We start from the raw sequence: 20,340 nt of genomic DNA on the forward strand, positions 1-20,340 counted from the left end.
AACCGAGAGCCACTGTAAGACATGGTACACCTTGGTGTCAAACAGGCAGGCGTGAGATGAACATAGAACATAAAAAAGGGATGGCTTTTTGCTAACATTTTACATGTTTTATTAATTGTTAAGTCTTTATGGAAAAATTAGCAAACAAATTATACATCTGGTGCGTCGTGGATTACATTACTTTGCTTTTTTTCTGTTCAGTTGGGGGAAGGGGGGGGTTGTCCTAGAGCTGTCTAGAATCCCCCTCCTACAGCCTCCCTGTGGGCCAGAGCTGGACCCCACCACAGCTTGGCATAAGGCACACCCACAGAACCACAACCCATCCCAGAAGGAGACAGATCTAAAGCCAACTGACACATGCACAACAGCTGACATCAAAAGTGAAACAAGCCACAATTTAGTGTCGTATGGTGTTGTTCCTTAAAGTTGTAAGACATTTTTTTTTTTTTTTTTTGTACGTTTGCTGTCAACATTTACGCACAAGGGTTTACACATCTCATACATATTTTCTTACAGTTAAAAACATGAATTACAAGAGCCTTGTTTTTAGGTGAGTGGGATAGAAGCCACATGTCGTGAAGATGCAGTGCACAGACTAGTGGACAGTGGTGCTGTGTCTGTTCACCTTTATCCCTTATGGCACAAACAGAGACGAGCTCTGTGACTGGTCGGCACTGGTCTGAGACGAGCGCGCCTAATTGGTCCGCCAGCGTCATTCCGAGGTCCAGGATTGGTCGACACAGGTTGGCTCTGACGTGTGTTCCCTCCCATGTCATAATACTCCAGGAAGCCTTTCCTCTGCCAGGTTTGACAGGGCAGGGACAGAAGACTGGCATCATCCTTCAGGCTTACCAGCGCTGCTTCAGTGACAGTCTGAGGTAGGACTAGAAGTGAACCCGGATGGGCAGTGGCAGCCCACAATTATGTTCGTGACCGCCTGTTTGTTGAATGCACACACTGGCAGAGACGCCACAGTGACCCCCCCCCCCCCCCCCCCCCCCATCCCCATCCCTCTCGAAACTAGCGCCAGCGTTGCCATAACTACAGTACACCTTATTCGATTGCACGCCTTGTTTGCTCTGAAGCTGACAGTTTGACAGCAGGTAGTACAAGGTCACAAGAAATTCGTTTGTACAGTGTTGTCAGTGATATATTTTACAGGTCGGAGACCGTTGAACCCAACTGCCCTGCATCAGAACAGACATCTCCTACGTTTGAGCAGCACACACAAGCCATTCTCTCACACTTGCATACACATATATATATATATATACACACATACAATATATATACACACACACACACAGTTATTGCTTTGAAGCAGAGTGCAGACAGCTCCAGGCATGGTCACTATGTTGCACGGAGACAGGTGGACGTGCACCTCCTCAACACACGAAGAAGACAGGTGGACGCGCACCTCCTCAACACACGAAGAAGACAGGTGGACGCGCACATCCTCAACACACGAAGAAGACAGGTGGACGCGCACATCCTCAACACACGAAGAAGACAGGTGGACGCGCACCTCCTCAACACACAAAGAAGACAGGTGGACGCGCACCTCCTCAACACACAAAGAAGACAGGTGGACGCGCACCTCCTCAACACACAAAGAAGACAGGTGGACGCGCGCCTCCTCAACACACAAAGAAGAAGCTCCAGGATTCCCTCTGAACACAGATGACTTAAAAACACAGTCATTCCATTTTGTACAACTATGAGTTGCGCTGCAAACAAAATAAAAAATAAATACCTGTCACATATCTAACAACTCATGATCAAATTTAGAACCTTTAAATCTAAAAATAAAAAGCATTTACCAACAATAAAAATAAAATAAAAATAGGACGAAGGTTTCCAGTTTAGTTTCCACCCTCAGACTCTGCATACATTCTTTGGTCATGAACTGGACTAAATTCCCCCTCCTTTAATGAACATCACCTCAACATCCATAATGACTTTCAGAAAACCTGCTTTTTGCTTTCAGACCACTGCTTCAACCTGCCCTAACTTCTCTGCCTGACATACACTTAACGCCTCGCTAACCTGCCTCCCCTGCCCAGCCTCGCTAACCTGGCTCCCCTGCCCAGCCTCACTAACCTGGCTCCCCTGCCCAGCCTCACTAACCTGGCTCCCCTGCCCAGCCTCGCTAACCTGCCTCCCCTGCCCAGCCTCGCTCACCTGGCTCCCCTGCCCAGCCTCGCTCACCTGGCTCCCCTGCCCAGCCTCGCTAACCTGCCTCCCCTGCCCAGCCTCGCTCACCTGGCTCCCCTGCCCAGCCTCCCTCACCTGCCTCCCCTGCCCAGCCTCGCTAACCTGGCTCCCCTGCCCAGCCTCACTAACCTGGCTCCCCTGCCCAGCCTCGCTAACCTGCCTCCCCTGCCCTGCCCAGCCTCGCTAACCTGCCTCCCCTGCCCTGCCCAGCCTCGCTAACCTGCCTCCCCTGCCCTGCCCAGCCTTGCTAACCTGGCTCCCCTGCCCAGCCTCGCTAACCTGGCTCCCCTGCCCAGCCTCGCTCACCTGGCTCCCCTGCCCAGCCTCGCTCACCTGGCTCCCCTGCCCAGCCTCGCTCACCTGGCTCCCCTGCCCAGCCTCGCTCACCTGGCTCCCCTGCCCAGCCTCGCTAACCTGGCTCCCCTGCCCAGCCTCGCTAACCTGCCTCCCCTGCCCAGCCTCGCTAACCTGGCTCCCCTGCCCAGCCTCGCTCACCTGGCTCCCCTGCCCAGCCTCACTAACCTGCCTCCCCTGCCCAGCCTCGCTCACCTGGCTCCCCTGCCCAGCCTCGCTCACCTGGCTCCCCTGCCCAGCCTCGCTAACCTGCCTCCCCTGCCCAGCCTCGCTCACCTGGCTCCCCTGCCCAGCCTCGCTAACCTGCCTCCCCTGCCCAGCCTCGCTAACCTGGCTCCCCTGCCCAGCCTCGCTAACCTGCCTCCCCTGCCCAGCCTCGCTAACCTGCCTCCCCTTCCCAGCCTCGCTCACCCTGCCAATACCAAATCAAGATATCGAGATGTCCACCGAAAAAGGAGAGATGAATAGAGGGATGTCACCTCTTTCTGGCCCCCCTGGCATGGCAGACCAGCTGTGAAGGCACTGCACAGACCCTCACACCCCCAACGCCCTGGAGAGTCCTCTGTGCTGGGCTGTACCCCACCCTCACCCCCACCCCCAACCCCCCGGGGTGAACTAGGGAGGCCCCCAGGTGGTGGGTGGGTGGGGAGGGGGGGGAATTCCCAGACTATCCCTCAGCCAGCACATAAAACAATGATGAAACACTGTGACCAGACTGTTCAGGAGCGTGGTGAGGAAGGGGGGGATGGGGGGGGCGGGGGGTTGTGAGATGGCGTGTGGCATCATCCCTGGAGTTCCTCGAAGCAGATCTCACACACCCTCACAGGCTTCTTGGAGGAGGGGGTGAGGGCGTTCCGTCCTGAGCACTCTCCACAGAAGATGTTCCCACAATGTCTGCAGTGGTGCTGAGAGGAGAGAGAGGAGAGGAGAGGAGAGGAGAGGAGAGGAGAGGAGAGAGAGAGAGAGAGAGAGAGAGAGAGAGAGAGAGAGAGAGAGAGAGAGAGAGAGAGAGAGAGAGAGAGAGAGAGAGAGTGGTGGTCAGCTGTGTAGTCGTGGTCCGGGACCTTGCTCCTGCACATCTAGGTTGCATCCGAATAGCTCCGTTTCACGCTTAGCAGGTCTTTTAGCTGTCCTTATTAAGTGTGTAATTCTACATGAAGTATTATAGTAGTATAAAGTTGTATTCCAACCTTAGTTGTGAGAAACATGATTCAGCTTGTTAACAACATGTTTCAGCTTGTGAGAAACATGATTCAGCTTGTTAACCAGCCAATTATTTGAATTGGATATTGTGACATGAACACCCGAGAGAGTACATGGCACCCTCTCCTAGCACTGAGGCCATAAACACATCAAGCAGAGCAGGTCTGTGACTCACCTTCCTGACAGTGACTGAGAAGCCCTTCCCACAAGCCATGCAATTCTGCACCTCGTGATCCTCCGCCCACTTCCTGGTTAGGGACTGGGACTGCTTTATCTGCAGCCAATAGGAAGGACGGTTACTGGCACATGACCGGCACCACCCTAGAAGTTCTTCTCAGCAGTGATTGATATGACCAGCTTGTCATGTAAATGTTTGTGATGTGGTGGAGAAGGCGTGTCTGACCTGCAGCGACTGGTTCTCCCTGCCCAGCTCTTGCATGGCGGCTGTCGTATCATCCAGCTTTCTCCTCATCTCCAGCACCTTGGTCTGGAGCTTCTCCATTTCTCCCTCCCCTTTAACACACCTGACACACAAACACACGCGTTTGTTTTTCTATCCTAGTGGCGCCCGAACATTCACTTCCACTCCAAAACGTAGCCCTCAATGTTAATAATAAATCCAACCCTAACACTAATTATAACCCTAAACCCCCCTAACAAGTTGTGGGGGCCAGCGAAAAGGCCCCAAAAAGGTCAAGGTTATCACGTTCCACTATACTTGTGAGGACATTTGGTCCCCACAAGGGTAGTTAAACAAGACCACACACACACACGATAACTTTTAATAACAAGCACACAAACAACGACCTCGCCGAATCACAAGAGCTGTAAACAGCCGCGCACACACACACACCCACACACACACACCCCCACCCGCGCTCCCTGTCTCACCGCTCCAGCAGGGCCCTCCTCTCGTCCTGGTTGTTCTGCACGGTGGCCTCCAGCACGGCGATCTCCCCCCTCAGCTCGTCGGTCTGCTTCTCCAGCTCGCCCACCCGCCGTTGGCTGCCCTGCCACTCCCTCTTCAGCGTGGCCACGTTCTCGTTCAGCGCCGTCACCTGCAGGCCCAGCTTGGCCTCCGCCTCCTCGCCACGCCTCGCCTGCTCCTCCCGCGCCTGCCGCTGCGAGGCCTGCCGAGGGGGAGGGGCGGTAGGTGTTGGTGGTAAAACAAACAAGCAACGGTACCTTGATGGGACGCGCGGGGCTTTCGTTGCGATATCGCACACCCTACATTGAGTATCGGAAGTGACGCAGCGGAGATGGCGGCATACTTGTTTATTTTTACGCAACGTCGAAAAGCGAGCCTTCAAAGTAGGTCGAAAAACTCAACAGTTAGCACTGAGGTGAATTTACCAGTTGAGCCTGCGCCTCCCTGGTCTGAGCGCGGAGCTGCTCCTCTCTCTGCTCGACGCTGCCCCTGGTGGCCTGGTGGTGCCTCTGCTCCTGCTCCACGGCAGCCTGGGCTGCCTCCACCTGGCCTTGAGCCTCCAGCTTCTGCTGGATCAGCAGCTTCTTGGCCTCCCGCAGCTCCCTCAGCTCCTGGAGGGAGGGGGGGAGGAGGGAAGAGGGGAGGGGAGAAGAGAGAGAATACAAAAGGAGTGAAGTGAGGAGAAGAAAGTGAATGAGGGAAGTACGGGTGAGGGGGAGATAACGGGAGAGAGAGGGCATGAGGTAGGAAGAAGGGACTGACCTTCTCACTCCTCTCCCCCAAAGCCTTGAGTTCGGAGGTCAGTCTGCTGGCGTCCTTCTCCAGGGAGCTCCTGGCCTGGCTCAGCTCCTCCACACGCGCCCTCTCCCCCTTCAGCTGCTCCTGGGTCTCCCCCTGGGGGGTGAGGAGACACAGAGAAACCAACATATCAGAGTTCGTTCCAATTGGGAGCTTGGTAAATTAGTTTACCGGTAATTTGCTTTTGGACTCGCTAGCTTGTTGTGTTAATTTAGCCTATTCAGCCTCCCAGGTATGTTCTTTATGCTATTGTGTAGCTGAATAAACTGTTAATGTGTTACGTTAACATACTGGACACCTATTCAGCCTGTTGTTCTGTGTGCTATTGTGTAGTTGAATAACTTGCCTTTCCAGATTAAATGTCTGTTTTTGGTCTTGGATTTTGTGAAACAAATTTCTAAATAAATGCGACTTATAGTCCAGTGCGACGTATAGTTCGAAAAATACGGTCATGAACTCTAAGAGTACTAGTTAACTCTAATGACTGCACTAACAAACCTGACTCTACTAGCCACCTCTCAGCCCGGTTGACAGACCTGAAGTTTCTGCAGCTCCTGGAGGCTCTCCCCCTGCTGCTGCAGCCTCTCGTCCCTCTGGCCCAGGTCCTGGCCCAGGGCGGCCCGGCTCTTCTTCAGCTCCAGGACCTGGGCCTCCAGGCCGCTCAGCTGGGTCCGGTTAGCTGCCAACTCCTCCAGGGACTGGGCTAGCTTCTTCTCACCAGTCTGCAGGGTGAGGGGGGGGCATATGCAGGGTGAACACACACACACACACACAGGGTAAACAGGTAGGTTCAACACCCAGGGCTTACAGTAGTCTCATATAGATGTCATTCTTCTCAGTAACGTTGCCCCTCCCCCCCCTCCCCCTTAGTAATGACGCCCCGTAGCAACCGACGTGTCGTAAACCTCCCTCCTCAGCACACCCACCTGAAGGTCCTGCCTCAGAGCCGAGGCCTCCGACTCCTTGCCGTAGCAGAGGGACTGCACCGAGGCCAGGCTCTCCTGGCTCTGCTCCAGGGCTTGCTGCAGCTCCGTGGCCCTCGCCTTCTCAGAGCCCAGCTCCTGGCCCAGCCCAGACACCTGCTCCCTCAGCAGAGCGCCCTCCTCGGTCTGGAGAGCGCACAGACACACACACACAACCCAGAGAAACATGTGAACATGTGATATGGGAGTCAGGTGGCTGAGCGGTTAGAGAATCGGGCTAGTAATCAGAAGGTCGCTGGTTCGATTCCCGGCCGTGTCAAATGACGTTGTGTCCTTGGGCAAGGCACTTCACCCTACTTGCCTCGGGGGGAATGTCCCTGTACTTACTGTAAGTCGCTCTGGATAAGAGCGTCTGCTAAATGACCAAATGTAAATGTAAATGTGATGAGAGGGACTGAGTGAACCGGTGTGTATACAGGTTTGGGTGCTTGCCTTCTTGGCGATGGCTCCTTGCAGCTCTGTCACTTGGCCTTCCAGTTTGGTCCTTTCCTGGGAGAGGGCTCCCTGGGCCGTCTTCAGCCGGGCCTGCAACTCCTGCGTCTGTTTCTGCCTCTCCGTCAGGGCCTGCTGGGTGCTGGCGTGCTGTTCTGTCACCCCGGACAACTGGGATCTCAGCCCTGCCTCTGCCTACACACACACACACACACGCATACGGTTCTGTCTGGTGGCGTGGTTGAGGAGGCACAGGGAGGAGGCGTGGTGAGGCTCTGGAGGGTTTACCTCGCTAGCCTTCTCCAGCTGGGCTCGGAGGTCTGTCAGCTGCCTGGACGCCGCTTCCAGGTTCTTCTGCATCTCCTGCCTGGCCTGCTCATGGGCCTTGTCCTGCCAGGGGAAACGACACCTTTAATATGCCACACTGCAGTCTTAACTTCCTTTTAACCACAATAAGGAATTGTCATTGTCGGAATTCAATTCTTGAATTTGCAGACCCCTCCCAAATGTCTATGACTCAACAATAACACAATGACGACAGATTTGTATTGCCGGAGCACACATCTGGTTATATCCCAGCTCCCAACCACTCTCCCCTGCATTCTTTGTCTTCAGATAAAATAATCTTCTTCTTCCAACCCCCCACTCCACCGTTCCACCGACCTTCTCCTCCAGGGCAGTCTTGGTGCTCCTCCTCTCCTTCTCCAGGAGGCTCTGGCTGTCCTTCAGAGCCTTGGAGGCCTTGGCCAGGCCGTCCTTGGCCTGGGCCAGCTCTTTCCCCTGGGCCTCCATCTCCTTCTGGCTCTTCTGGAGCTCGGCCGTCGAGGCCTGGACTGTCCTGCCCAGCTCTGCCTGCCGTGCCTGGCCCTCCTGTGCCAGCTGCTCCAGCTGGGCCTTCAGGACGCCCTTGTCCTGCTCGCAGCGCTCCAGCTCCTGCCTGCTCTCTCCCAGGGACGAAGTCTTCCTCGTCAGCTCCTCCTGCAGCGCCGCCGCCCTGGGACACACACACACACACACGCGCACACAGTGTCAATACTGACTCTGGGGAGAGAGACGCCTTCCTCTCGTTGGGCGCGTGCGCGGGTCTTACCCCGCCTTCTCCGTGTCGAGCAGACTGCTCAGCTCCTTCACCTTCCCCCTGACCTCTGACGCCTCTTTCTGGACCTTGGCCAACTTCTGCTGAGCCTTCTCCTTCCCCGCCTGCAGCTCCACCACCTGAGCTTCCGCTTTCTGTCTCACACACACACACACACACACACACACACACACACACACACACACACACACACACACACCCCACCACATGGGTTTAGGTCCTGGGATCCAGTAGACATGGATCCAGAGCAGGTCTTCAGGAGGCTCCTCCTCTCTGTCGCACCTTGGTGTGGGTCTCCAGCAGCTCCACGCGCTGCTCCGAGGCCAGGAGCCGCTCCCTGGTCTCCTTCAGACCGGCCTCCAGCTGGGCTCCCTGCTCCTGGCGCTCCTGCAGCCTCCTGGCCTGCTGCTCCACCAGCACCTGGCTCTTACTCAGCTCCTGGAGGAGACAGGGGGAGCGGAGGGGGAGGAGAGGAGGGGGAGAGGTGGGGGAGGAGAGGTGGGGAGAAGAGGTGGGGAGAAGAGGTGGGGAGGAGAGGAGGGGGAGAGGAGGGGGAGAGGAGAGGAGGGGGGAGAGGAGGGGGGTGTGGGATTGTTGAAACTTCACGAGTCCTGACCTCCATTCCTGGCCACGTCACAGCCATGATGTCACCTCAGCTCACCTGCTGCTTGTCCTGCAGTGCATGCTGGGCCGTCTCCAGGTGGTTCTGGAGGTCGGCGCGCTGGGCCGTCTTGGAAGCCTCGGCGGACAGCAGCATCTCTGTCTTGGCCTTCAGCTGCCAGGAACAACAGTCTGAATGTGTGTCCAGGTCATGTGTGTCCAGGTCATGTGTGTCCAGGTCATGTGTGTCCAGGTCATGTGTGTCCAGGTCATGTGTGTCCAGGTCATGTGTGTCCAGGTCATGTGCGCCTAAGTAATGTATGTTAAGGTCATGTGTGTTCAGGTAATGTGCGTGTTCAGGTAATGTGCGTGATCAGGTAATGTGTGTGTTCAGGTAATGTGTGTGTTCAGGTAATGTGCGTGTTCAGGTAATGTGTGTGTTCAGGTAATGTGTGTGTTCAGGTAATGTGCGTGTTCAGGTAATGTGTGTGTTCAGGTAATGTGCGTGTTCAGGTAATGTGCGTGATCAGGTAATGTGTGTGTTCAGGTAATGTGTGTGTTCAGGTAATGTGCGTGTTCAGGTAATGTGTGTGTTCAGGTAATGTGTGTGTTCAGGTAATGTGCGTGTTCAGGTAATGTGCGTGTTCAGGTAATGTGTGTGTTCAGGTAATGTGTGTGTTCAGGTAATGTGCGTGTTCAGGTAATGTGCGTGTTCAGGTAATGTGTGTGTTCAGGTAATGTGTGTGTTCAGGTAATGTGTGTGTTCAGGTAATGTGCGTGTTCAGGTAATGTGCGTGTTCAGGTAATGTGCGTGTTCAGGTAATGTGCGTGTTCAGGTAATGTGTGTGTTCAGGTACTGTGTGTGCTGGTTAGTCCCCACCCTCCTACCTGTGTGTCCAGCTGGGCCACCTTCTCCCTGCTCTGGGCCACCTGGGCCTGTGTCTCCCCCAGAGCGGTGTCCAGGGCCTGGGCCCGGTCCTGGGACGCCCGCAGCAGCCCCTTCTGCTCCTGCACCTCCTTGTGGAGGTTGTCCTGGGCCTGCTTGTTGCTTTCCGATTGGTTCTTCAGCTTGTCCGTCAACTGGGTCACCTGGAACCGACCAATCAAACAGTTAAATGACCCGGTGTGGTATACGCCAGCACACCTGACTATCTGGTGAACGTGATGCTAATTCTCTTATGGTGTGACTAACAGTGTCACCACAGACGTGTGTGTGTGTGTGTGTGCGTGCCTGCTCCTGTAGTCCGTGGTTCTTGTCCTTCAGCTGGTGCAGCAGGGCGGTCTCCCCCTGGCCTGCCTGGATCTGGGCACACAGGTCTTCCCTCTGGGCCTCCAGCTGCACCACGCTCTCCTTGCTCTTCTGCAGCAGAGACTCCAGGTTCTGGGTCTTCTGGTCCTTGTCCCCGATCTGACGCAGGACCTGCTCGAGGTCGTTCTACACACACACACACACACGTACACACGTACACACACACGTACACATACACACAGCAGGGAAAAGGGACAGGACATGACTGATATAGTCCTTCCGCACAAGTTACACGACGGAAACAGAGATCATATCTTCACTAACATGAATTATGGAGGAGATCAATATGCTCCATAAAGTGAGGCCTGGAATGTTGTACTCCCAAGGACCTGGTCCTGTTTCAGAGCAGTGGTCTCAGAGGGGTGTGGGTACCTGGGCCTCTCGCAGCTTCCCATTGGTTGTCTGCTGGAGTGTCTGCACTTCCTGGTTCTGCTGCCTGACCTTCTCCAGCTGGTGCTGCAGGTCTGTGCTCTTAGTGGTGTTCTCTTTCAGCTACACACACACACACACACACAAAGTGTAAAACATCACTTGAGGAAATTCAGCGACCAGGCATCTATTCATTCTTGAAAGCAAATCAATAGTATTTTTCATGGTGACATTCAAATCCCCGGCACTCCACAACCAGCTACCCCCGGCCCCGTGGCTCCAGGGAGGGGCTCCTACCAGTTCCTCTGAGCGGGCTAGTTTGAGCTGCAGCTCGGCCACTTGCTGCTCGCGGTCCTTCAGCTTCTCCCCAGAGAGCTGCCTCTGCTCCTTCAGCCGGCCGTCAGCCTCCCCCAGCTGACGCTCCGCCTCCAGCAGCCTGGCGTGGAGCTACAGGGGAGGGAGGAGAGAGGGAGGGAAGAGAGAGGGAGAGAGTGAGGAGAGAGGGAGGGAGGAGAGAGGGAGAGAGTGAGGAGAGAGGGAGGGAGGAGAGGGAGGGAGGAGAGTGAGGGAGAAGAGAGGGAGGGAGGAGAGAGGGAGAGAGTGAGGGAGGGAGGAGAGAGGGAGGGAGGGAAGAGAGAGGGAGAGAGTGAGGAGAGAGGGAGGGAGGGAGGGAGGAGAGAGGGAGAGTGAGGGAGAAGAGAGGGAGGGAGGAGAGACGGAGGAGAGAGGGAGAGAGTGAGGGAGGAGAGAGGGAGGGAGGAGAGAGGGAGGGAGGAGAGAGGGCGGAGAGAGGGAGAGAGGGAGGGAGGGAGGAGAGAGGGAGGGAGGAACATTCCAGAAAACACACCGAATAAGACAAAGGGCCCGCGCCATGAGACATACATCCGGGGGGAATGCGTGCGAGTGTGCCCCCCCACCTGTGCGACCTCGCCCTGCAGCTGAGCTCCCTGGCTCTCCTTCTCCTCCCGCTGCTGCAGCAGCAGCTTCCTCTCCGCCCTCAGCTCCCCGTGCCTCGCCTCCACCTCGCCCAGCTCCCTCCTCAGCCGCGCCGCCTCCTCGCCCCGCTCCCCCAGCTCCGCCTGGGCCCTCTGCAGCGAAGCCTCGCCCGCCGCCGCCCGCCCCTGCGCCTCCTGCGCCTCCGCCTCTCTCTGGCGCAGCGAGGCCTGGGCGGCCTTCTTGGCGCCCTGCTCGGCCGCCACGCGCTCCTCCAGCTCCTGGTTCTCCTTCTCCCGGCGGAGCAGCTTCTCGGACAGGGTCTGGGGGGGAGGGGGGGGTGGGGAGTCAGGGGAGAGGAGCGTATGGAGGTGAGACAGGAGGAAAGAGTACAGCTTCAACACACTTCTGGTGACGGGTGAGGGGTCGGGGACACACAGGGGTCAGAGGGAGGGAGGGAGGGGCGTGGGGGAGGGCAGGTGGGGGTCAGAAAGGACATAAGGAGCTTAAGGAAGAACATGGCGGTTCTGAAACCCAGTCGTCCAAGCAGCTAAGGCCCTCCACAGCCGCAGCAGTTAACAGCTCTACTGTAAACACAGGCGCCCCCTCACCCGGGATCTCCTTTCCCAGAGACGAGCGCTCCGCCGGGGGCAGCGCAGCAGGTGCTACCTGCCTGCAGCTCCAGCCTCCAGTCTCATATGTCAGCCCATGGAAAAAACCTCAGCAGTAAACTCCAGGCTGTCGTGCAGAGCGTGTGGGGCAGGGGGGGTGGGGGGGGGGGGGATGTGCGTGATGGAACAGCAGGTTGCAGCAGAACATGGGGGGTGTTAACGGGAGGTCTGCTAACTAGAGAGCGTGACAGAGCTACTGCAGTCTTCTCGCTGGCCCTCCTCTTCTCGTCGGGCTCACTGCAGCTGCTCCTGTTTATGTCCCTCTCCCCTCCCTCTCCCTCTCCCTCTCTCTCTCTCTGCTCCACTGCTCGTCTACCTGTCCTTGTTCTGTCCTTTCTCTCAGTCTCAATCCTCAAGTCTCACAATACTCCTCTCCCCTTGCGTTCATTTCCAACACTCCTAGTTCCTCTCTCTGCTGTGTTTGACCCGTCTTATCCAGAATCGGGTGGGGCTGATGACTGTCTGAAGGCTGGAGGACGGGGAAGGTACTTCCTCAGGATGCTCACTTCGGTTTGACGAGCAGCTGTGCCGGTGGTACGACCAACACGCCTGACTCGAAAGGGGGTTTAATCCCTGTCTGGCAACCTACGCAGCAGCCCTTACCCATAGTGGCTTACCTGTGGTCGTTTGTCAGGTCCAGTGACAGCACAGAGATCACCCCCTGCTGGTTTAATTATAGACCTGGGGGGGGTTTGTCAACGAGTCAACTGAGCCAGCCAGGGTGATGACAGGAGGGCTTTATATTCGAGTGTGAGGGGGGGGGGGGGGGGGGGGGGGGGGGGGGGGGGGCAGGTTTAAAACCAAACATGTGTTTGGTGAGGCTTGTTAACATAACAGCGGCTTCAGCACACGGGCACAGGCATGTTGGTGCTGCAATGCTGTCAAATACCTAAAGCGTTTGTGGTGGTTTATTCATTTTTGGATATGCCTTTGTGTGTGTGTGTGTGTGTGTGTACCTGGCTCTGCTGCTGCAGGTTGTTGAGGGAGCTCTGGAGCTGGTGGATCTGCTGGGTGTAGACGGCCGTCTCCTGTGGACCCTTGTCTAGCTCCGCCTTCAGCTGGGAGATGGTGGTCTGACACACATGATGGTAGGATTACAGATGTGGACTTGAAACGGCATGTCAAACACAGTGGCTGCAGGCACACAACACATTCGCACACTGGAGGCAAAACAAAGAAATCAAAAAGGGTTTCACCACTGGTAGCCAGCCAGCCAGCCACACACACACACACAGACCCACAGGCAACAGAACAGAAAAAAGGATTTAACAGAAGGTAAGGCTTGACTGAAACAAGGGTGTGTTACCTCAAGTTTACGAATCTTCCATAAAGAGTTAAGGAAACGAGGAGGGGGGGGAGACGGAGAAGGGGGGGGGGGGGAGAACAGGCACAGATAACCCAGACCATGACAGCACTGTATGGTCTACATCAGCAAGGTGCCGCCCAGGCCGTCGGATCAATCACATCCTACCTCCCCCCTCAAATCCGCAGGTATGTATTTGGGGAGAATGCTCGGCACCTTGCTCAGGTAGCCCCTCAGCAGGAGGAGTAAAGTAAAGGTCTCCATAGCAATGCTCTGTACGACAGCAGCATTGGGTCATGGGTAATTTAGTGCTACAGGATGGAAGGATCTGCTGTAACAAGAGACTAGTGTCAGGGTTACAGAGACAAAGAGTGCATTTGATAATGATTTCTGAGGGCTATTGTGTAATTAAACAGCCTGTGCCCAGGCCAGAACATTTACTTATTCAAAAGTAATCAGCTTCAGTGATGGGGAATAAGAGAGGGAATAGCAGGAAGACTAGCACAGAGAGAGAGGTAGGGAGCCTGTTACAGCTAGCTACAGGCCTCGCCTCTCCTTTCCCCAAGTCTATGAAGACATTGCAAGATGAAGTGGACAGCCTTATCTTAACCCCATGAATAAATCACGTCCGTGTCTATGTCTGGCTCCGGGCGCAGAGGAATGCGTGCGGAGGTCAAACGACAGGATAAGGACGCAGGGAGCAAAGGTTATATCTACGAGCACTTCCAGTTAGTCCGCTGCTCCCTTAGCGAGCGCGCCCCACCCTTAGCGTGCGTGCCACCCTTAGCGAGCGCCCCACCCTTAGCGAGCGCGCCCCACCCTTAGCGAGCGCGCCCCTCCCTTAGCGAGCGCACCCCACCCTTGGCGAGCGTGACCCACCCTTAGCGAGCGCGCCCCACCCTTAGCGAGCGCCCCACCCTTAGCGAGCACGCCCCTCCCTTAGCGAGCGCCCCACCCTTAGCGAGCGCGCCACCCTTAGCGAGCGCGCCACCCTTAGCGAGCGCCCCACCCTTAGCGAGCGCGCCCCTCCCTTAGCGAGCACGCCCCTGATCACCTGGGAGGTGGTGTAGCTGGCCTGGAGCTCCTCGTAGTGGCCTCTCAGGCGCTCCGCCTCCTCCTCGCGCTGGCGCGTCGTGCTGTCCATCAGCGTCTGCACCTGCACCAGCTCCCTCTGCAGCACCTCCACGTCCTCCACTCCCGGCCGCTGCAGCTAGGGGGCAACAGAGACAGCAGGTTATGTGTGTGTGTGTGTGGGGGGGCATGGGGGCTAAGGGCAGGAAGGAGAGGTTAGGGAGTGCTTCTACTTTGGAGATGGGAGGGCTTAGGGGAGGTTAGATCTTACAGGGAGACTGCTAGTGAAGGCAGCAGGGAGAAGGGGGCAGTCCTTTGAGTCTTACCTCTATCCACTACAAACAGAGCCAGCATGCAAGTGGAACCAGTTTAAAATCAGCCACACAAGCGCCAACACAAAAAAGAAACACGGTGAATCGGGTGGTCATGGAAACGCTTCGCTGACGAGCGCTCCGGTTGAACGCTGCGTTGCCATGACAACAGACTAGAAAAGGGGGACCCTATGGGGGGGGGGGGGCATGTCTGTCCTCATTTCTCCCAGTCATCCATATCCATGAGACTTGACCACTTCCAGTGCGGGTGACTTCAGTGAGAACCAACTGGGATCCTCACATGATACATATGACCACTAGTTTCAAGGAAGTACATGACGAAACCCATTTGGTCAGCACTGTACACAGTCACACTCTCAAGACGGGCTGGTGTTACCAGTTCTGTGTGGAGTCTGTCCTTCTCCTGCCTCTCTCCCTGCAGGTCTTGGGTCAGGCTGGCCAGCCTCTGGTCGGCAGCTTCTCTCCGGCTCTTCTCCTCGTCATAGCGAGACTTGATCTCTGAGGAGTCACCAACAAAGTTGTGAGGACACCGACTCAACTCCACCCCAGCTTTTAGTCATGGCAAGGTCAGGGTCAACTGAAAACTTATTTTGGGATACAATCCTCTATGGTCACTAAGACTGGAGTCAGGTGGCTGAGCGGTTAGGGAATCGGGCTAGTAATCCGAAGGTTGCCAGTTCGATTCCAGGTCATGCTAACTGACGTTGTGTCCTTGGGCAAGGCACTTCACCCTAATTGCCTCGGGGGGAATGTCCCTGTACTTACTGTAAGTCGCTCTGGATAAGAGCGTCTGCTAAATGACTAAATGTAAATGTAAGATGACAGATGAAAGTCAGAAAAAAACCAAGGCTATAGTTTCACATTTCCAGATCCTTAATAAAATACTTTTCAGGGAAATTGATTAAAGCTAACTTTATCAGTTTCATCCACTATGTCCAACCGCCTAGGGAAAAAATCTTGGATGACAACATCCCAATTCTGTATCTAATAATACCGCCAATATTTATTGTATGTAGGCTTGTGAATCCTAACGGTAGATATTTAATTCCAATGGGTTTCTATGATCTAAATAACACTGTTCAATTGAGAAGTCAAAAAAGATCACTTTCCTGGCTTCATGCTCATACTAATCCTTCGGGGAAAATGGCGTTCCACAGATACCTCCAGTAGACTATGATTCACTAGGAGGGATTATGTCTGTGTGTGTGTCATGTGAAGCAGGTCTTAAATCAGACCTGGACGGGGCTCAGTCATAAGCAGTGTTTCCAGGAGGCTGGTGGCGAGCGGCGACACACATCCCCCCCGTCCCCCCCTCCAGTCGGCCCCCCAGACCCACCCCCAACCCAGCCCCAGCCCGACGCTCAGCCCTCCAATCCAACACTCACCCACTATCTCCGTGGCCAGCTGGGCAGCCTTCTGCTCAAACAGATCTTTCATCTGTTTGATGTTGAACTTCTCCGTCTCGGCCTCGTTCAGCTTCAGCTCCAGGGCTGCACGGGGGGTGGGGGGGTGGAGGGAGAGAAGAGCAGCAGATCTTACTGACTGAAGTACACAACCTAAGGAACACAGGGCAAAGAGAGCACAGCAACTCTCCAAGGAGTCGATCTCCCTCACCTGCGTCGTCCGAGCCTGGCTGGCCGTCACCCTGTGGACCCAGAGGTACAACATTGATCTGTATTACTCTCTCAACAAACCACCCCCCACTCCCCCAACACACACTTTTCCACAGTCCCTCAGAATTGGACTGTCAAGACAAAGACAAGCCTGAACACTCCTGAATTGGATGTGAGAGTCTATCTTCTGATGTTTAAGCATCTAAAAGGAATTACTTGCTTCAGTTGTCCTTGAACTTTGTCCAGCTCCTTCTTAAGCTCCCCAGAGAACCAACGCTCCTCCTGACAGGCAGACAAAGCGGACCACCAGACAGGCAAGCCATTGATGTTAGATAGTTGATGTTAGATAGTTGTTCAGATAATTGAAAGGTGACTTTGCCCGCCGTGTCTGACTATACCTTGAGTGAGGCCTGCAGATCCTGTAGCTCCTGTCTAAGCAGCATGAGGTCCTCCCTGGGGGCGGGGGGGGGGGGGGGGGGGGGGGGCACACAGTTACGGGATGGCATACTGGTAGCCTGGGAACCAGATGTCAAGCTAGCTCATGGTTTATTGCTGTGGCCCCCCTCCCATTCAAACAGAATTGTCTCCAGCATTGTGAAGTGCTAGGCCAATCACAGTTGTTTTTTATGATATGGGCTGGGTTTAACTACGATGGCTGTACAGAGGAGTGCCACTGAGACAGTTTTGTAAACAACCAAGTTTTGTTGCTCTGATCATCAGTTATAACTATATAATTGCATCCAAAGGAATTTTGGTCTGTGTCCGTTAAAACACCCCTTGGAAACCTTAAATGAACTGAGAGGGTTCCAGATTAAAACACATTTGCCAACAGGCTAGCATACTGGGCTGTGGACAAACGTTTGCTGTGTACAAATGTATGTCTCTATCAGTAGTGAATCCTAGAATCTGCTGGGTGTGGGTTAGGGTTAGTGGAGTACAGGAGGGGGGAGGGGTTTACCGGCCAGGGCCCAGGTGTGGGGTTAGGGGAGTACAGGAGGGGGGAGGGGTTTACCGGCCAGGGCCCAGGTGTGGGGTTAGTGGAGTACGGGAGGGGGGGGGGGGTTTACCGGCCAGGGCCCAGGTGTGGGGTTAGCGGAGTACAGGAGGGGGGAGGGGTTTACCGGCCAGGGCCCAGGTGTGGGGTTAGGGGAGTACAGGAGGGGGGAGGGGTTTACCGGCCAGGGCCCAGGTGTGGGGTTAGTGGAGTACGGGAGGGGGGGGGGGGTTTACCGGCCAGGGCCCAGGTGTGGGGTTAGCGGAGTACAGGAGGGGGGAGGGGCTTACCGGCCAGGGCCCAGGTGTGGGGTTAGGGGAGTACAGGAGGGGGGAGGGGTTTACCGGCCAGGGCCCAGGTGTGGGGTTAGTGGAGTACAGGAGGGGGGAGGGGCTTACCGGCCAGGGCCCAGGTGTGGGGTTAGCGGAGTACAGGAGGGGGGAGGGGCTTACCGGCCAGGGCCCAGGTGTGGGTTTAGTGGAGTACAGGAGGGGGGAGGGGTTTACCGGCCAGGGCCCAGGTGTGGGGTTAGCGGAGTACAGGAGGGGGGAGGGGCTTACCGGCCAGGGCCCAGGTGTGGGGTTAGTGGAGTACGGGAGGGGGGAGGGGTTTACCGGCCAGGGCCCAGGTGTGGGGTTAGCGGAGTACAGGAGGGGGGAGGGGCTTACCGGCCAGGGCCCAGGTGTGGGGTTAGGGGAGTACAGGAGGGGGGAGGGGCTTACCGGCCAGGGCCCAGGTGTGGGGTTAGCGGAGTACAGGAGGGGGGAGGGGCTTACCGGCCAGGGCCCAGGTGTGGGGTTAGGGGAGTACAGGAGGGGGGAGGGGCTTACCGGCCAGGGCCCAGGTGTGGGGTTAGCGGAGTACAGGAGGGGGGAGGGGCTTACCGGCCAGGGCCCAGGTGTGGGGTTAGTGGAGTACAGGAGGGGGGAGGGGCTTACCGGCCAGGGCCCAGGTGTGGGGTTAGGGGAGTACAGGAGGGGGGAGGGGCTTACCGGCCAGGGCCCAGGTGTGGGGTTAGTGGAGTACGGGAGGGGGGAGGGGTTTACCGGCCAGGGCCCAGGTGTGGGGTTAGTGGAGTACAGGAGGGGGGAGGGGTTTACCGGCCAGGGCCCAGGTGTGGGGTTAGGGGAGTACAGGAGGGGGGAGGGGCTTACCGGCCAGGGCCCAGGTGTGGGGGTGCGTCTCCCGCCTCGTGGAACAACTCATAGTGCTTGAACAGTTCTTCTGCTGAGTTGTGGGCCTTCATGCACTGAGGGCAGATGAATCCCTGTGCGCACACACGTACACACACACAGTTAGTACAATGTGATGTCCCTACTGAGAAAACGACCAGCAGCTGGAGGTAAAACAGTTATTACCTCAGAGGTCTGGTCACTGTTGAGGTCAGAACTGGGCTGGTCAGACTCAGAGTTCTGGGAACCTCCTTTCCCAGGAGTCTGTTGGACAGGTGGAGGGATGGGAGGAAAGGGAGGCATAGAGAGAGAAACATTTCAGGGATAAGTGCCCAGTTAAACACAAATGCAACTAGTGAGGGTGTGACTTGCTATGGGAGTTGCACTGAACCTCTGTTCTCAGTGGTGAGGAGGGCAGGGCTAGGCAATTACAGCGGAGTCACTTCAGGACACATTATGCAGAGTGTGACAGAACACTCGTGGGAGGAAGGCTAAAAACAAGCTAACATTCCAGATACACTTTAACGCTGCATAGTTAGACCTAGCCACACTCATCACACCACCATGTTACCAATACCTGAATGCCCCCAAGTCTGTGCTATAATCAATGTGTTGTGTAAGAACAGGCCATTAAACTCTGTCATCTAGGATGTGACTCCAAAGTCGTTGTGCTGACGTGATTTCTCTTTGCTAACTGACATATCCACAGGTCTATTTACCATAGCCTATATCTGGATGTGCTATGCTGAGCTCTACGTTCTACTATTATTTTAATGATATAGGCTACGTTTCACTGTGTATGGCTGAACCACATAAAAACGTTTGCATACAAGCTAGCTGAGCTACACAGTAAGGCAGCTGTTCGATTGCAAATTCGGGCGTTATTCAACTTGCTGTGTAGTTCTATATAAGTTACTATTCGGATGTATTTCGAACACTATGAAATTCAAATCAACAAATCCCTGAAAAATTATATAAACACAATTAGTTAGACTCATCGACATGGAATTCACAATATTTTTGTTTCATTGAAGATATGACACAGTCGTTTTAGATGTCAGTGTCCGCCTCTCTCGCAAGCTGGGGAGAAGTGGAGCTGCATGTCAGTATCGTATCTAGTAGCCTATAAACATATCATACTGATTCCATGTTTAATCAATCTGTCGCCCACTCTGCACTGTCCATTTCTCGTCTCACTGTCTCATAAGAATGTATTGTTTCAACAGAGTGACTGACAGCCTTTAAAATGGGATTTTAACTCCTCCTTTACAAAACGGCAGTCCCTTGGATGAAAAACGTTTGTACCTCTTGTACGCTAGACGCTAGCTAGTTGTTTGACGATCTTACGTTCACATCAACCTGTAGCTAATTAGCATTAGCTAGGCTAACGTTAGCAATGAATGACAACACACGGAAACACCGAAGGCTAGGTACTAAGAGGTAAACAATGCCACCTTTCATAATTCATTCATTATGTGCGATGCACTGAATTCACATGTAACCAACCAGAATCAACAGCCATGATTTAATTATATCGGCCTGACACAGAGACAGAAGGGAGGCCTGCCTGGGCAAGCAACCGAAACGGTTTCATATCAAACGTGAATGCACGAAGATGACTGTCCCTTTGATATAAGGGCCTTACCATTTGGAGAATCCGTCTAAGCATGGTCTCGGTGTTTGTTTTTCTTATGTAGAATTTAAAAAAAATGTTTAACGATGTTTCCAAGGGAAAGTTTACGTCGTCGTGTGTTCTCTGAGCACCTGACCAAGCCCGCTTGGCAGTCGGACTCAGTACAGCTTCAGCAGGGCAGGGGGCGGGTCGCCGTGCGAGAAATAAACGGGGTATGTTCAAGAACCGATGATGTTTCACAATAACTGTACAATGCAACCGTATCAATCACCGTAGATTTAAAAACACAGATTGACAAACTACACTCTAAACTCACAATTATCCATCATTAC

The 20,340-nt window shown here is 55.0% G+C and overlaps 1 protein-coding gene across 1 annotated transcript; it reads right to left on the reverse strand.

The window, feature by feature from the left end:
- Positions 1 to 98: 98 nt before the first annotated feature.
- On the reverse strand, positions 99 to 20,150 carry eea1 (early endosome antigen 1). The gene is made up of 31 exons (XM_067234898.1): positions 20,021 to 20,150; positions 18,562 to 18,639; positions 18,358 to 18,470; positions 16,608 to 16,662; positions 16,426 to 16,491; positions 16,211 to 16,241; positions 15,982 to 16,086; positions 14,973 to 15,094; positions 14,248 to 14,403; positions 12,847 to 12,963; positions 11,204 to 11,542; positions 10,584 to 10,733; positions 10,290 to 10,409; positions 9,840 to 10,043; positions 9,497 to 9,697; positions 8,670 to 8,783; positions 8,291 to 8,446; positions 8,003 to 8,142; positions 7,576 to 7,906; positions 7,201 to 7,302; positions 6,913 to 7,107; positions 6,424 to 6,606; positions 6,034 to 6,219; positions 5,462 to 5,593; positions 5,125 to 5,310; positions 4,663 to 4,901; positions 4,175 to 4,295; positions 3,947 to 4,045; positions 3,237 to 3,473; positions 2,317 to 2,402; positions 99 to 2,046 (listed from the first exon to the last, which is right to left on the reverse strand). Exons 1-29 carry the CDS (start codon positions 20,042 to 20,044, stop codon positions 3,351 to 3,353), a joined length of 4,188 nt encoding a protein of 1,395 aa, XP_067090999.1. The 5' UTR covers positions 20,045 to 20,150; the 3' UTR covers positions 99 to 2,046; positions 2,317 to 2,402; positions 3,237 to 3,350.
- Between the last annotated feature and the right edge of the window lie 190 nt (positions 20,151 to 20,340).

This window comes from Osmerus mordax, chromosome 4, assembly GCF_038355195.1.
Source record: "Osmerus mordax isolate fOsmMor3 chromosome 4, fOsmMor3.pri, whole genome shotgun sequence".
NCBI classification, from domain to species: Eukaryota; Metazoa; Chordata; class Actinopteri; order Osmeriformes; family Osmeridae; genus Osmerus; species Osmerus mordax.